At 36.7% G+C, this 16,820-nt stretch overlaps 1 protein-coding gene across 1 annotated transcript in view; it reads left to right on the forward strand.

The window, feature by feature from the left end:
* Window positions 1-9,961, forward strand: part of HDAC11 (histone deacetylase 11) — a 27,395-nt gene extending 17,434 nt beyond the window's left edge. Inside the window, exons 6-9 of the mRNA XM_009699551.1 lie at window positions 745-807; window positions 2,932-3,028; window positions 6,148-6,326; window positions 9,615-9,961. Of these exons, the coding sequence (XP_009697853.1) occupies window positions 745-807; window positions 2,932-3,028; window positions 6,148-6,326; window positions 9,615-9,857 (582 nt within the window). The 3' untranslated portion in view covers window positions 9,858-9,961. The remainder of the gene's footprint in view (window positions 1-744; window positions 808-2,931; window positions 3,029-6,147; window positions 6,327-9,614) is intronic.
* The last annotated feature ends 6,859 nt before the right edge of the window (window positions 9,962-16,820 follow it).

Raw genomic sequence — 16,820 nt, forward strand, 5'->3', positions numbered from 1 at the left:
TGCTGATAAGCCTCACTCGTGCTATCATTTGTGTCTCATGAATTTAGCTCTTTGACGTTTTGGGGCTGTGCAGCTCTTGCTTCACCTTGTCCCAACCCACAGTTGTTGCTGTTCCTTTCTCCGTTGCTGGTTCCACTCCAGCCTCTGAGAGCCCCAGTGCCACGATCAGCTTTATAATCCCTAGTTAGACCTGTCCTTTTCCATCTGACTGGTGTGGGATGCACCAGCTACACCCATGTAGTGCCAGTATTACTACAACAGGGTTTATCGCCTTATTCAGTGCCGTTGGGTTTATGCCTCATTTGCGGAGTCTGCTTTACAAGTTAGTGTGGGATGCTGTAGAAAGACATGTCCTTGATTCTGTGTTGTGTCTGGTACTTTGCGGGAGAAAGAGGAGATGAGTAGAAATCTTTCTTCACTCTCTCCACCAACTATCCCTACAGGTAGGCAGATACCTGCACAGATGACTGCGAAAGGCATGTTTCATGCATTTCATCTGGTGGGAATGTATAGGGTTTTTTTGTTGTATAACCACAAAAATGATCTTTTTATGTGAAATAACTAGAGCTTTTGTAACTAAATATATTAGAATTGTTTAGCCATTTAATTTGGTGAATGAAATGAATAGACATGCACTACATTCAAATCAGAATAGTAATATACTGTGCAAGCTTCAAGCCTGCAGTTTAATCTGTCACCTAACTTCATAACTTTCTTCATCTTTTTCTTTGCTTATATATCCAGTTCTTATTTGAAAGAGTACAAGGGGTGTCTAAAGCCACAATTATTGATCTGGATGCTCATCAGGTCAGTAGCTTACCTGTATTCAGTGCTGCAAATATTTTGCTCGAAGTAAAAGTGTGTGATAAATACCTTTTTTTTTCTAATAGTAATATAAACTGTCAACTCACAGAATACAAAGTTAATCATAGATGATGGAAACTGTGAACAGTTTAGTCATTTAAATATTTTATGGTCCAAAAGGCTGTTAGGCCAATTTAATAAAATTAAACTGAACTGTAGCTCCATCATGTGGCTACATGTAAAAATATTTTTTGAATTGCATATACAGTCTCTAGAGTGGATCAGTATCCTGGAAGAAATAAGAATCTCTTAAAACAGAATTACAGTTAGTTCAGCATGCGTGATCATTGCAGCAACCTTCTCAGGGGATGAATTTGACCTTCAGTGTTTTAATGGAAAGCCTGGCTTCAGGCTAATGAGGTATAGAATACATCACTTCATCTGCTAAAGTGATTTACTGTGGGTACTGAGAACAAGTATCACCTTTGGTAGGATTTCAAAAATAAATCCTGGAGGAAATAGGAAATCCTGAAGGAAGGAAATAGTATTTTTAGAAAAGCAGTTAATGCACCAAAATTATGTCCAATCTGAGGCATTGAAGATAATTTATTATGTGTAAATAAACCATTTTTAAGTAGCTCCATGGCAGTGAGGAAGCCTAATGGCTGCAAGTTTTCTGTCTTCTATCATTTCTTTTATCTGCAAGTTAAAGCATCCTAAAACTACCATGAAATAAGGACATAGATTATGCAATAGAAAGATGTTTTGTGTTCATGATTCTTTTCAGCCACCTCTGTCAGTGTGTGGGGTTTTTTTGTGCTTTTTTTAGGGTGGTTTTTGACTTTTTAAAAAAACTTCTTGGAATGTATTTTGATTTTCAGTTATCATGCTGGTAATATCAGTGTGCACACTAAGTCACCCCTTTGTTTCCTTTCTTTCGGGAATGAGAGGTGTGTGACGTAGTAGCTCAGCAGATCCTTTTTAAGTATGTGGATACTCATCTTGTACGTGTTCCAGTTCTTGGTGCATTGGCAAGTTTCACCTTTCATAAGAAAATAGTTCATCAGAGGCTCTCATATTCCTAGACTTCTGTTCATGAACTGTTTATTTGTGGACCAAAGGTGCTGAAGAAATAACTAGGAGTTGCCATTTTTTAGCATAAAGAAATGCAATTCTGGTGCTTCCCGTTCCCTTTTTCAAACACACATTGACTAGCTTTAGCCTGATGGTTCTTCTTGTTTGTTTGTTTCCAAGAGAGGAAGTTGTAGCAGAAATATAGCTTAACTGTCCCGCGACATAAATTGTATAACTGAATTACAGAAAATGTATCTGTGGAAATGTCTGTTTCTATAGTTTAAATGAAATTCTGTTGAGGGTAGGGGCTATGTTCCTGCATGATACACTGTTTTCAACAAAATTATCTTAGTGATTGTTGTGAAAAGATGATTTTTATACTAGTGGAAAAAAGTCTAAATGGGAGCCAAAAGAATACTATTTAAATTCAGAAGTGATGGTGAGGGAAGTATTCAGAATCTGAGTTTTCTCCTGAGCATCCATCTTGACACCCAATACAGTGTTTTTGTAGGGAATTCATTCCTGCTGTTAAACAATATGTTAAACTGTTGAGTCTTTCATGTTTGTAATTTTTCCAGGGATTACTTATCTCACCAAGGCTTGAATTATCAGAAGAGCTATAGTCTGCTTTTTGTTTATTAATCCTTGTATAAGAATGAGTATCCCTGCAGCAGTTGGAAGTGCAAAAAACCCGCAATGATCTTCATCATTGGAAGATGAGAGATCTCTTTTGTGGTCACAGTTGCTTTTGTGATGCTGCTGAAGCCAATTAGCTTCTAATTTTAGTTTATTTTTCTTACATGTGCAATGAGATCGATGATAATTAGCTTCTCAGATAAGGATGTTGACTTTGATAATATGTGCAGTCTTCAGACTGATACTGTCAAAGCCCCCAAAACTCTGTACTTCAAAATAACCTTCAAAACTATAAATAAGAGAATGACAAAGGAGTTTTAAATATTAGATCTTTGTAGTCTTAATTAATCTAGAATTTACACATTATTTAATCCTGTGTTAGTATGCTAGGAATAGCTAACTGTAAATTTCCTTCAGGGAAATGGCCATGAGAGGGACTTTATGGATGATCATCGGGTATATATTATGGATGCTTACAATAGATATATTTATCCAGGGGATGGATTTGCTAAACGTAAGTATAATTGAAATTCATATTCCAAAATGTAAAATACTACAGTGTTGTTTAACAACTTCTTCATTTATTAATAAGCTTCCTTGCAACAAAGTTAACTAGATTTTATTTTTTTTTAATTTCACGTTCAACATATGATTTGCAATGATCAATGTGATATATCACAGTAGTGTTAATGCTGTAGTGTTTTCCCTCACTTCTGGAATGCAAGGTGTGGGTATTACGTGGACTTTGTTAGCAGTCCATTCAAGAGCTTGTGCCATGCTTAGAACAGCAAGTTAAATAATCCTTTCAATTTGAAGATAACTGTTAGAACTTAATCTTGCACTAAATTTATAAAAGAATTCACTAAGCACTAGCTAATACTGTGTAAAAAGATTTCATGTTCTTTTGAAAGTTATAAATTATAACATATTTGGGTATTGTCTTTCCAGTAGAACTTGGTTTATAAGCATCTAGAAAACAAGATGCATCTGAATATGAAACAAGCCGGGAAGCAAAAGGAAGTCATACAAATATTAAGAGCTGGTGCTTGATTATTTTTTGTTGTTGTTGTCCATTTATCTCTACTGTGACGTGCCTGTTGTGTCTGGTGATCTGTCACAATTAATGAGTGGGGGTTTGATAACGGTTAAATAAGAATGCAAAAGCCCAAAATTTATTTGATCTTTGATTCTGTTACGCTGTTATTTGTTACAGGCTTAATTTGTTAACTGAATTATAGTTTATTAGGGGAGATGTTCTTCTGCTGTTGAATTTCTTCAATGATGCTGTCATTCTGAAAAACCTACTTAATTTGGATTCTTGGCCAGACTTAAGTGCAGTGCATTGTACTTCTGTGTTTTAACTAGTAAAGATTTTGAAAGTTGTGGTGTATGTATTTCAAGATATTAAACTAAAAAATGACTTTTTAAAACACATCGTGTCTGTAAGCAGGCAAATTGCAAGCAAAGGAAGATTATTTTTTTCCTTAAGAAAAGCATCCCTTTATTCATATATCAAATGGCAATATTTTGAACAGATGGATTAAGACCAAAACAGAGTAAGCCCTTGTTAGCAAATCTTAAATACTGAACTCACCCCTCTCATGTGAAGCTGGGAATACTAGCATTCCTTTTCTATAGATGAAGCATGAGGCGCAGAAGGCTCCGGCCAAAGGCATGCAAATATGTAGTTCCTTGCAGTTTGCATAAGGGTGTCTAAATAGGAGTTCAGTGGCTAAATCCTTTAAACTCTCTCCTGCTAGGTGACCAGATGAAGATGAGATCAGAGAGGGCATCATTTTGAAGGGAGGTAGCGGCTTGAACCTGAGAATTTGAATCCTTAGAGAAAACTCTTAACTGATCACTGTTTCCCTGGACATCCTACTCTTTTCCTCCATGTCTTATTACAGGAGTATCTTCTGTACATTTTGTTTTTTATCATGCACTTCATTAGGGGGAAAAAAAAGGCTGTGTAACATTGCCTAATGCTTAGCCATAAGCACACTGAGTCCTTAAGAGGAAGTAGTTTGGAATCACACAGAAGTTTAGGAAGGGAAAGGAGATCATGGATGGGGAAAAGGACTAGTTCACTGAAGGGTGAGCGTGAAAAGTTGACAGCTAAAACTCAAAGCTCAGGCCTTGAAAAAGCATTGCTGTTGGTCTGAGTGTCGTTTTACATTTTTCAAAGCTGTAGAAGTACATTCACTAATTAGCAAGAGATGGACAAAAGGCTATCAAATACAAAAGCTGTGTCCATTCTAACCTCCAGATTCATCGCTGTGCCCATCAGTAGTCCCTGATATGGGTAATAAGTAATTACTGTAATTTTGTGTTTTGTGGTGGAGATGAAGATAACAGACCTGCAGAGGCATGGAATCTTACTCACCATGATCTCAACTTCTTAATGATTTCATCAGAACAATACTTACTTGTTCCCCATGCTAATGTGTTTACCTCCTCCTCTAAAGCTCTATCCAGCTAGCGCATTCTTTACCCTGAAGAGACTCTAAGTGCTGTTCAGAAGAACACAGCTGGGCAGACTTATATGTACATTTATATAACAATAAGAAAATAATTTGGGAAAACTATCATAAAGAAACAAAAATCTTTGAAACTAGTGTTGATGCAGTATAATAAAGGAAAGAAAGAGAATGCTTCACTAATGTTGAACAAGAATGGAAAGCAGAACACCCTCCCCACCCACACCCACCCCCGGTACTCACAAGAACAAGTAAGTATCATTCTGTGTTGAATGCCTTCGTGCACACTTGGTGGGTGCTGAATCCACACTTAAGATGTAAGACTCCAAGTCATTTAATTCAAGGGATAGGGTATGGTGAGGTAAAAGTCATACGTTGAAACACCTGTGACATAAATTTGATTAATTCAGATTTAGAGTTACATGTAACTCTGTAAAAGCACCCAAAGCTAGGCTGCGTAACCTTGGGTTTCTTTCCTCTACCTTCTCAACCCTCCTCTTCTAATGCTTTATTAGAAGCATTAGAAATAATTTGATTTAAATCAAGAATAGGTATTTGCTCTTCTGGTAGGATTACAGGGTAAGAACATTGAATTGAAAATGCTTGGGACAAAGCTGAATCTTGTTATACATTCATAAAGCAGGTCACATAAATTCATGATCCCTTGCTGTTAAGTTTTGAGTGTTGTGATAAAAATAAAACATCTTAATAGTTTCTCAGTGATGTTGATCTTGTTTTTTCCCCAAATTGTTTTCTCTGCGATAGCAATTCGGTGTTTTCTTTCACTTATGCTTTATTTAGGTTATTTTTAAGTTAATAATTTTCTTTATGATTTCTGTACTGATTGGTAAATGGACATGTAGATTAGCTGCTTTTCAATAACATTTTCCACTTGTGTCTTGAGATGTATATATTTATTCCACCCCCCGCATCTAATTTTCTCTCTTCAATGGAATTTTTTCAAGGTCATTGTGCTTACGTTTGCTGAGAAAACAAGTAGTTGAACAATTTTCTTTAATTCAAGGCTCTGAAAATGCAATGTATTTACAAATTCTCCAGAGATGTTATCTTTTTCTCTTGCTTACCTAAATCTTGCACTTTCTTTCAAAGCAATGCTTTATTTATTGAGTAACATTGAAACATTAATTTTTCTTAGGTGCCATAAAACGCAAGGTGGAGTTAGAATGGGGTACAGAGGACACAGAATATCTTCAGAAGGTACATACTCACGTGGAAGGAGCGTTAAATGAATTGAAACCTGACATCATTGTTTATAATGCTGGGACTGATATTCTGGATGGCGATCCGTTAGGAGGACTTGCTATTTCGCCTCAGGTTTGTATAATTCTAAAATACCTACAGACTTTCACTCCTCACTAGATACTAAATGTGGTCTTGAGAGTGACTTGTGGCAATTTGTTAGATGAAGGTAAGGTGCATATTTACGCTAAACCAGAGCATTTTCCTCTTATAGATACATCGCCCTTGTTTTTTCATCATATGTTTCTTTTGTTTTCTCTTCCTGACTCTAAATAGTTTTGTTCTTCAGGTACCTGTTCCAATATCATTTGTCTTTTCTCTAAAATATACTGATTTTGAACATCCAGACAGTAACCAGAGAGGCATATATTTTCACACTTCACCTGACTTCTATTTTTCCTGTTTGATCTTTCTTTCTTTGTTTTAAACTGCTCTTCTAGTATCTTCCAGTTCTAGCAATTTTGTGCTGCCTGTCTCTGTATTCTTAGCAAATGAACAGATTTTTTTTCCTCCCTTTCCTCATTCTTTTCTATACAGATACCATTACCTTTTTTTCAGTTCAGTTTACGTTCTGTCCCCAGTTTGGTACCAGATTTAAATTTTTATTTATTCCGTATAGCTTCATAGAAGTCTTGACTTTCCAGGTAAAATAGGTCTGCTTTTCTCAAAATGAACAAAAATTTACAGATCTCACAGTTCCTCCATTTAAAAAAACGATTCCTTCTGTGACAGTTCCTTGGTTCTGTGTCTCTCCTATTATCACATTTGGTTCTCTTTTAGTGTCCACCAGTTCAATACAGAAAAGTGCTTTCTTGATTTGTGAGCTCTCGGATTCCCTTCTAACCGAGCCATCACTTGCCCTGTTCAGTTTTCATTCTGTTTTGCAGTACTTTAATTTTCTGGCACAGAGCTTTAGTTCCCTGCTGGCTTCTATTGGCTTCCTTATATATTTCCCTATTCTTACCGGCTCTGTCACTGAGCAGCCTTTTCATTGCTGACTGCCTTGCAAAGTCCTCGATGGACACAAAGTGGAACAACTTGGGAGCTGCTCTGAATCTCCAGATTTCATTTCCTTGGCTGTGTAAAAGTCTGTCTAAGGAGAAAGGAAGAGCTGAGGACTTGGGCTTGTTTAGTTTTGACCTTGGAGTGGATATGACCTGAGGTGTAAGATCTTATTTGGTGGAGTGGAACTTTTTGGAAAGCAGGGACCACCAAGAGAAATGGAAGCTTAGTGGTAGGTGGAGAATACTTTAAGATGTGCCTTTTCAAAAAAACATTTCTGCCCTTTGAGAAGGAGCAGTGTTAACCCCAGGAAAAAATGAGTTGCTGTAGCTTGTTGGGTGCTGTGTAGATAAAGACAGACAGAACGTAAGGATGCAGAAAGAAAGGTTAAATGAGTCTCGTGGTCTCAAGTAGAGGTGAAAGGCAGAGAATGCCATTTCTCTGCACAAACTGATGGAGAAAAGGATTCTGTAGCTCAAGCCTTTGTTTTCTGAATTGAAGGCAGGGTTTCTTGCCTCTCTGATCTTGTTGGCTTAGGTGTGAATGGCATGTTTGACCAAGCTTGAAAATCCCAGGCTACTGGAAATGCCAAAACTGAAGGCATTGAGCCTGGATGATTAATCTCTTCAAGGTTCATTAGTCCAGTCTTCAGTCCTACAGTTGTAGGTGTCATTCATATTTTAAAATCTTACTATAGTGTTAATTTTACTCAAAATTATGCCTCCTCACAGTGCTACAAGTGGTAGTTTCTTGGTGCTTGAGGCTGTAGCCAGAAAACTTGGTGTAGCATGTAAGTCCCTCTTATCTTTGTGGGCAGGAACTGTATCAGGCTGTTGTTTTCATTTGATGTATTTTCTTTCTTGGTAACGCACAGATGCTGGAATGAGCCCATGTGTTTTCCCCTCAGTTCCTCCAGGCTCAGCCACTAGAGATGCAGGAACAGGGATGAGGCAGTTATGCTTCTATGGATACTGACTGCTTCCAGTTCTTGTGTGGTATAGTGTTTGCTGCATCCAGTGATGGTTCCCAAGGGACGTACAGTTCATTCTGTAATTCTGTTACTTCCTGTAAGGATCTGTTCCTAACACAATTCTTTAGTTTCCTTTGTCTTATTTTTCGGTTATTATTCCTTATTCCCATTGTTCTTTTACAGGGCTGTGTCAAACTATGCGAAAAACATTACTGTTGTATGGGTTTACAAAATATTTTTTCAGCTACGTATAAATTTTATTCTTTCCCATTTGTTTGTGGTCTAATTTCTTTAATGATAGGGTAATATTTCTTGATATATTTACAGTATTCCTCTAACCAGTATTGAGTAGTGCAATATTAATTTTGTAACACTTTTGCTGCTGCTTCCTTACTTTTATGTTATTTGATTGCATTTTAATCCCTTCCCCTTCTCCAGCTTTTGCAGTTATTTAAATTTTGAGCTGTTCATTGTAAGCTGTTCTCTATTGTGTTGTTAGTCTTTTGTTTTGTTTTGAGGAGTTGTAATGGATTATTTGTGCCTCGTATATGTCTCTGGAACTATCTGCTTTTCCTTTTTCCACAGAAGTAGATTTTAATTGTTGTCACTTATTTCTGAATTCTGTCTTCTTCCCCATATATACTCATTTGAAACCCAGGAGACTTGAACTCTTCTATTGTATGGGTTCAATGACAGTACAGTACCTCTTGGTCAGCAATATCTTTGTTATTTTTTTAGTTCCATACCCTTCCATATTAATAAGAAAGTATTTAGAATTTATTTTCCTTTTTATGGATTTACCATTACTTAAATTCTGCAACTCCCCCTTCAGCCATAGATTCTTTTAGTATTAACTACAGGCTTTTATTAAAGAAACTGGAAGGTTATAATTCAGCTAATGATTGTGAACATGTAAAATCTGATTTGAATTTTTAGTTCTTCTGTAGGTCTGTGAACTCGATCAAGTTGCTAAATGTTTGTCAGAGGATGATATGCAAGTTGAGCACAAACTAAAGTGCTTTGAATTCAGACAATCTGTCTTAGTCTCAGTTCCTCATCTGTAAAATAGGGTGAACATTTCTAAACTTTGCAGTCAGTTTAGACTTCATGGCCTTTAAGCAGGAATTCTCCTAGGAATTTATACTAAAGACTTATCTGTTGTGACCTCTGAAACAAAGTCAAGAATTTTTGATTTGCTCTTTTTTTTTTAAATGATTATGCATGTAAACCAGCTAACAGGACTTTTGAATTAATTTCTTATTCCTATTGTAAAATGTGAGACTTTTAATCACTTACCGAGCATCCAATACTAGAAATCCATAAACCATAGGCTAGAACTAAAACATCATATTCATATCACTTTTTTTTGGTTAACTATTGTAAACTTGCAGGGAATTGTGAAGAGGGATGAAGTTGTGTTCAAGGCTGCCAGACGCCGCAGAATCCCAATCCTGATGGTGACGTCTGGAGGCTACCAGAAGAGGACAGCGCGGATTATTGCCGATTCCATCCTCAATTTGCACAACCTGGGACTTATTGACAAGGAGCTAGCAACTAGTGGAGCTGGAAATCCCAAGGTAGAACAGATGATTAGAGACTCTGCTAAAGACTTAACCAACTTGTCACTGCAATGACAAGTTACTAAATTTTAGGAAACAACTTCCTGATTTAGGAGCAGGAAGTGTCCACATCGTTATCAGGGTTAATATAATGTATTTAAGAGACTCAACTTGCCTGTAAAATAACACAGTAGAGATGATATGCAGTCATAGAATAACTGTGTCTAACTTCTGAAGCTATCTTGAGCAAAGACAACAAATCCTTTTAAACTAATTGAGATGTATACTCAAGGGTACTGTCTTTCAGTTTATAATATTACTGTAGAAAGCTTTCATTGCTTCTCTTATTGTTATGGGTGGTCTATTATGTTGAAAGAACTATGCAGTTAGTATCCAAAAACTGTTCCAGAACTATTTCAGATGATGCAATTTGGACTGTGGTGGGAAAAATATGGACTAAACCTACTGGCATTTTTTTTAGACACACATTTTATGTATTGCTTTTTTTATTGAAGTATTGTTGTAAAATGAGTTCTGTGCAGGCTTCAACTGTCACTTTAATACTAAAATTAAGTGCAATACTATAAAAATGGTTCCGTTGGTAGGCTTTTAAGCCGTAGCCTGTTAGTACGAAAGTTCATTAATTTATATTTCGTTCCTGTTGTTGATAGTGATTTAAATCCTAATTATAAACACCTTGAGAAGTAGAATATGAAATGCCTTTGGCTCCATATGCAAATGAGCCATAAGAGCTCAGCATTAACAGTCTGTTTTTTGCCTTTCTTAAAATGGGACCTGCATATAAAAGGTTACTATGCATCATAAATCAGAGTAAAGAAACTACAATAAAATGAAAACTAATTTTGGAGTTCTGAGAATTCTTGCAGAAAATATTATGTAGAAATATAGGGTATCTTTTATTATTGCCAGCTTGTCATGTATAAAACAGTGAAGAGTAAATTTTGATCCCCTCCCTGTCCTGCCCCAGTGCTGTGCTTTTTAGCTTGCTTGAAGAGTAATGGTACTCATAGTTGCAGTTGTAGTTCGTAACCAAATTGTTCATATTTACAGATAAAAATACAGTGAAGTTTCTGCATTAAGTTAATGTGCTAACTTTATATGGGAGCTTCTAGGAGGATTTGGGAACAAAATAGCATATTCAAAAGCATATTCAGTACACTAAGCATAAACTTTGATTTTTATTTATGTTGGTATATTTTGCATTAGGTACTGTTTGTAGCATTGGGTCATAAACATACTAAACTGTATCTTTTGCAAGAACTTTTTTACCTTCCAAGTATTCACTGATTTGTAGTACAAGTTTCACGTCGTGTTTAGATCTGAGCCTTTCTACGAAGGAACACCAATATTTTCCTTGTAGTAGAATTGGTGTGTAAGCTATTTAAGGAATGTTTAATTCTAATTAGAATACTTACCTCGCTTAGTGTTAATTTTTAGATTGATAGGGTTTGTTAGTTGTAAGAACTTGCACAATTGCTATAAATACCTGCTTTAAAACAGATTTGACATATTGCACTAATCTGGACTTGCAACACTGTTATTAAAAAGCACTTTTAAATTTCTTACTAGAAGGACCATCAGAGTACAACTAATGTTGAGATTTATTTTTTCTATACTGTCTGATGTTACTGAAAAATGTTGTTGTTATTTCATATAATTTTTATAAAATTATAAATTACATTTCTATAAACTAAAACCCTGTCATGGTGCCATATGGTCTTTTCCAAAACGTTTTCTGTTTGTGTTAACATGTTTATATTTTCCCTCAGTGGAGATTAAAATGATGTTGAACAATGCTGACTGACTTTTCACTTCATGTGTATCTTGGGTATCAAACTTTGAATGGACCAGTTTATTGAAAAGACAAGAAGATGTGTTTTTCATACTTGAAATGTAACTGAAACTGTGGTGAGTCTTAAACCTTGTACCATTCACCCTTATCAACAACGGCTGACTTCTCTGAGAGTTAATGTGTTGACCTTTTAAAGAGAGCTTGAAAGTTTTGTATCCAAATACTTTTTAACATGTCATCATAAGGGGTTAAAGTCACTTTCTAATTCCAAGGTACATTCCATTACCTGTATTGTAACTCCTGTTCTAAGTATTTTATTGTTATATGTATTAAACTGTGAACTAAGCTTCTGTTAAGATTGCAGCAGTTTTTTAGAGGTCTTTTATAAATCAGTATCTTTTTCAGAGAGAACTTAATGTTTGCAGAAGAGCCTGCTAGCTTTCAGACTCGTCTGTAAAATTTGCTCGTCTGTTAGGCAACGGACATACTGACTGCATTTTCAGTGTTCATTATAAAATTAGAATTGGTAAACAGGTAACTCCTTCATATTTGTCAAAAATTTTACTTTAGTTTAATATTGGACTTGGTTGATAAAACCAAAAGATTAATTTCTACACATTGAGAAACTAGTGCAAGATAAATGTGTAATGTTTTTCAAAAAGAAGTGATGAAACCTTTTTTAAGTTGAATTTAGACCACAGATGATATATGATTCATAGCTAATATACTGTTATCGTTAGGCAAAGTTCACTGAAAATTTCATCATGGAAACGTTGCCTTGACCTACCACCAGCAAAATTTTTAGCTTTGACAAAAACTTTTGGGGAACACAAAGACCTATGTAAGTCTGCTAGGATAATGCCACGTAGTCACAAATTTTATAGGGGAAAAAGTGTGACGGTTTTGGTTTTTACTTTTTTTTTTTCAGTTGCAGTTACAACTATAAAATCCTCCCAGAACAGGAAGGAGTGTTTCAGAACTGATGCCCTAACTTACAACCAAAAAACTATCTTGAAGAAAGACGTGGTAGGTCTTGTCTTTCATAACAAAACATTAATTTTGGCTCAAATTACTTAAAGAAATACTGAAGATTATTCAGTAGCTTATAGTTAACCTACGAACATACATTTCTTGCTAGTCATCCATGTGTGAAATTTCTTTAAAAAATAAAGTGAAGAGTTGGTGTTTTCGTCTTTGATTTGACAGTTGGCGTGTCGAGCTCCCGCTCCCCTTGCCTCTCTGACAGTCGACACACAGTATAGAACTTGGCATTAAAAACTTGGGTGTGTGGTCGTAGTGTTACATTGACTAAATTTTAGCTTTAGATGGTAATACCAATCTTTTTCACAGTGAAGGTATGACTTTTTTGTTTGTTTGACTTTGTTGTTTTTTTTTAACACCCTGCATTGTGAAATCCCAGATTTGTATCATGAATACAAGGAAGAATTTGAGAAATGCTATAGTCAGACAGCTGTGATTAAAAAAAAGAAAAAAATTATGAGAATTACTTGGTACACAACTTATTGTGTGTGGGGCAGGTAGTGCATATGTTTGGTGAATAATAAATGTCTGTGCTCCCCGATTCCCTACTCCTTGCTGCACCTCACAGCCTGAGGAACCCAGTGACCCTGAAACCATTCCCTGGTACCTTCTGATCCTGCTGCCAGATAAAGTTGTTCAGCAGTGTTTCTGCCTCCTCTTGCACACAATTCTTTTCAGTGCTGGCTGCATATGTTTTTTTGTGGTTTGTGAAGTGACACTTAGGAATTTCTTGTACTTTACAAATTGTACTATACAATTGCATTCTACATGCAACATAGCCACTTTGGGGAGAACACTCTGACAAATCCAGAAGTTACGAAGTTAGTAATCTTGGATCTAGACTTTGCTCACACTGTGCTGCCAGGACCTGAAGGAGTTTTTCAGAAAACTGAAGGGTCTAGGATCTTATGCTGTGTGCCATATTCAGTTTTTGAATAATTGAAAACATTCTTCTTTCAAGAAAACTGCAGTCCCTTGGTGTAGAAGAAACTTCACTTACTAACTTTGCTGAATGAAAGATCTTCCTTATACCTCTGGCTGATTCTGAAATGGAGAGCACATCAGAAGCAATAATAAAGAGCCTAATCCCAAGTGATGCTGTGTCCTGAACTTGCACATGGGTTGTGTATTCCCCAGCCGTTCTAGAGGCAAGCTTGCAAAATTGTTCAGTATGTGCCAGCCTTTAGCTTAGACTTTAAATAGGTGTGATTTTCAGGGTTTCTAGTCTTTCCTTGATCGTGATGCTTTTGGTAATCTCTTAAGATTTCTCATCCAGTGCTCATCTAATTTTCCTTTCTTTACCTTATCCTTTATGCAGGCCATTTTGCTACAGCCAGTCACTTTTTACCAAAGATCAACAGAATTAATTCCCTCTAAAAAGACATGATGTTTTGGTAAGCTGGAAAGTGAAGGACTAATTGCTATTACTAGGCCTGATTCTCTCATAGGTTTACCATGGCAGTGAGAACAGGAGGTTGGTTTTGCTCGTTGCCTGACTTAGTGCAAGTATGGTACTGACCTGTAGATGATCCTTAGGACAAAGCAAGTAACTCCTGTCCTCCATACTTTCCTCCAGTATTTGGAATGTGCAAGGATGCTATGTGCTGCGCATAGTACAAACTTTCTGACACTAAATTTGGAATTTTGTGGTAAGACAAAAATGCCTTTTTAATTGAAAAGATTGAATAGACATAGGAAATTATTGTGGTGGGACTGTGATTCTGACTTACCAACCTGGTGGAGTTCTGACCTCCCTCCCAACAGCTTACCCGAGATGAAACTTCTGGTTGGAGGTGAAAGAAGTACAAAAATTATGAAAATACTGCCAGACACATCTTGTATTACCAGTCCTGCAGATTTCTGTTTTGCCAGTGCAGTGGTCTGGGGAGCCATGGCACACTTCCATAAATCATTTCTTCCTTCAAAAGTGTCATTACAGATAATTAGTTAAACTATTTGTTATCAGATGTAAGACTAGTTATGTATTTCACTAATAAGGTCCAAACTCTTGTCTACTCTCAACTGCAAAATAAAACATTGCTTGAGCTTGACTGGAACTGATTATCTTTATTCTGGAATTGCATGTTTGATTTGTGTAAAAAAGATGAGAAAAGGGAAAAAAAATGTTTTCAAGGCTGACCTAAAATAATGCATCTTGTCTTTATAGTGTCTTAAATTTAGTCCTTAGTAGAGTTATAACAATTGCAATGCTTTGTAAGAGCAAAGAGATGTCTCCTGTTAGCCAAAAGTTTGTAATTTGTTCTGTGATCATTTCTTTTTTTTTTTTGCCCTTGTATTTGTTACAGGAACAGAAGAGGGCAAAACAGACTTAAGGTTTATTTAGGTCTATAGCAGAGATGAGACAAGGAAACTGAAAATTTCCTAAACAAAAAGCTGCAGCCTCCTCTCTACTTTGCTTGCATGTGATGTTGGAGCTGTAGCCTGCAAGAGCTAGCTTTTTGTATGAATCAAGTAGAATCTTTCCTGGTATGTGTGGGTATCAGCATATTGATTTGCTTCTTCCATATATTGTATGCTAGCTTCTCTCTCTTTTCATTCTTTGCTAATGTCTCCTGTGATAACCATCCACCAAAAGTGTCACCAAGAACATTCTGCTTTTTGTGCTGGTGACCAGGGCTTTCTCTGTGTGGGCGTTGTTCTCCAGCTGCAGTACAGCTTCCCGCTGGCTGATTTCCACTTTATAGACACCTCCAGCTACTTAGAAATTCTCAGTGTAAGGGCTTAGTGGAATTTGGGCTTACTTGTTTTGGTCCACAGCTAGAGTTTGGATCTTGTTTAACGTATGAAGTTTTCAGAAATGGATGTGTCAAAGCAGGGCTCTGCACGTGCACCTGAGGATCCGAGTAAGTGGCAGGTACACACAGCAACTTCTGTTGACAGTTGTTTGTAGGTTAGGATCAGCAACTCATTAGGATCCCAGATCAGAAAGAGATGTTTGATTGCTGCCTGAGTAGAAGTAATTCATAATAGCTTGTTCAATAATGGAAACAGAATCAAATTTTAATTTGATTCCTTTAAAAATCAAAACAAGTTGACAAATATCAGAAGTAGATGTTTGGTTTTTTTTTGTGGGACCTCCAAAAACTAGTGTGTCTGATGCTTCTTAATTTCAAGATATTATAGTTATCTTAGAGTATTATTGTAAATTAGATGAGTTAGTCTTTGCCAAGACTACATACTGTCATTATCACAGAAGTGCAGATTAATGGAAAGCAGAGGAGAAAAGGCGTAGCTGCAGGTGATGTGGTGCAATTGGTGAAATCATTCTCAGTTTTGTGATAGCCCTGTTTTGGCTGAGCAGAGGAAGTAATGGTATAACAATGCAGCCCTGCCTGTTGCTTTGTGGACATAAGTAAGAGGGTGAAGTTCTGTAAGCAGGTAAGTGGTTCTAAAGGTTCTAACTCCTATTTATTTTCTTTTTTCATAACAGTTAAAATGTAATTATTTGAACATTGTGAGATTTGAGTGCACTTTTAAAAACAAGGAGAAGGTGTTGATACTTGCAGATTCTATAAGAAGAGTTTTAAAAATGGCATCAGAAGCAATGGCCACAGCTCAGCTACTGTCTAGGGGAGAGCTTGATCACCGGCCGCGGCTGGGGGGGGCCAGCTGTGGGTGGCTCCGCGGGGCCGCCCCCAGCCGCAGCCCGTGAGAAAGGCTGGTTGGTAACCCCGCCGAACACCAGGCATTCCCTTCTGATCCCAGTAAGAGCTTCTGTCAGTTTTCCGGTAGCCCTGTGAGATTGCACAATACGACTGCTTATCGCCACCCATGTGGTCTAATTGAGTTTATGAGAATTTCCTAAAATGCTATTAGAGGAAGTGCTGAGACCATTGGAAGTTGCAAACAGAAATATTGATGAAATTAACCTTTTCTGAGTGAATTTTTCAGCTTCATGGTATACTGTCTCTGAACGAATTCTGAGGTTAATTTTCTTTATCTTACCACTGTTTCTCAAAGTCACCTTTTGTTAATTAAAAAAAACCCAAACAAACCAACCACAAAACAAACCCTAAAACTTCTGGGCAACTTTGTATTAGCAATGCTAAATGTATCACAGGAACTATGAGAAAATGCTTTGAGGATTTTTACTTAGGCATGCAATTAAACAATACACTTAAAGCTATTGATACCGTGTTAGGATCAGACAACAAGCTTCTACA

This window comes from Cariama cristata, unplaced genomic scaffold, assembly GCF_000690535.1.
Source record: "Cariama cristata isolate BGI_N322 unplaced genomic scaffold, ASM69053v1 scaffold14044, whole genome shotgun sequence".
In the NCBI taxonomy this organism is placed as follows: Eukaryota; Metazoa; Chordata; class Aves; order Cariamiformes; family Cariamidae; genus Cariama; species Cariama cristata.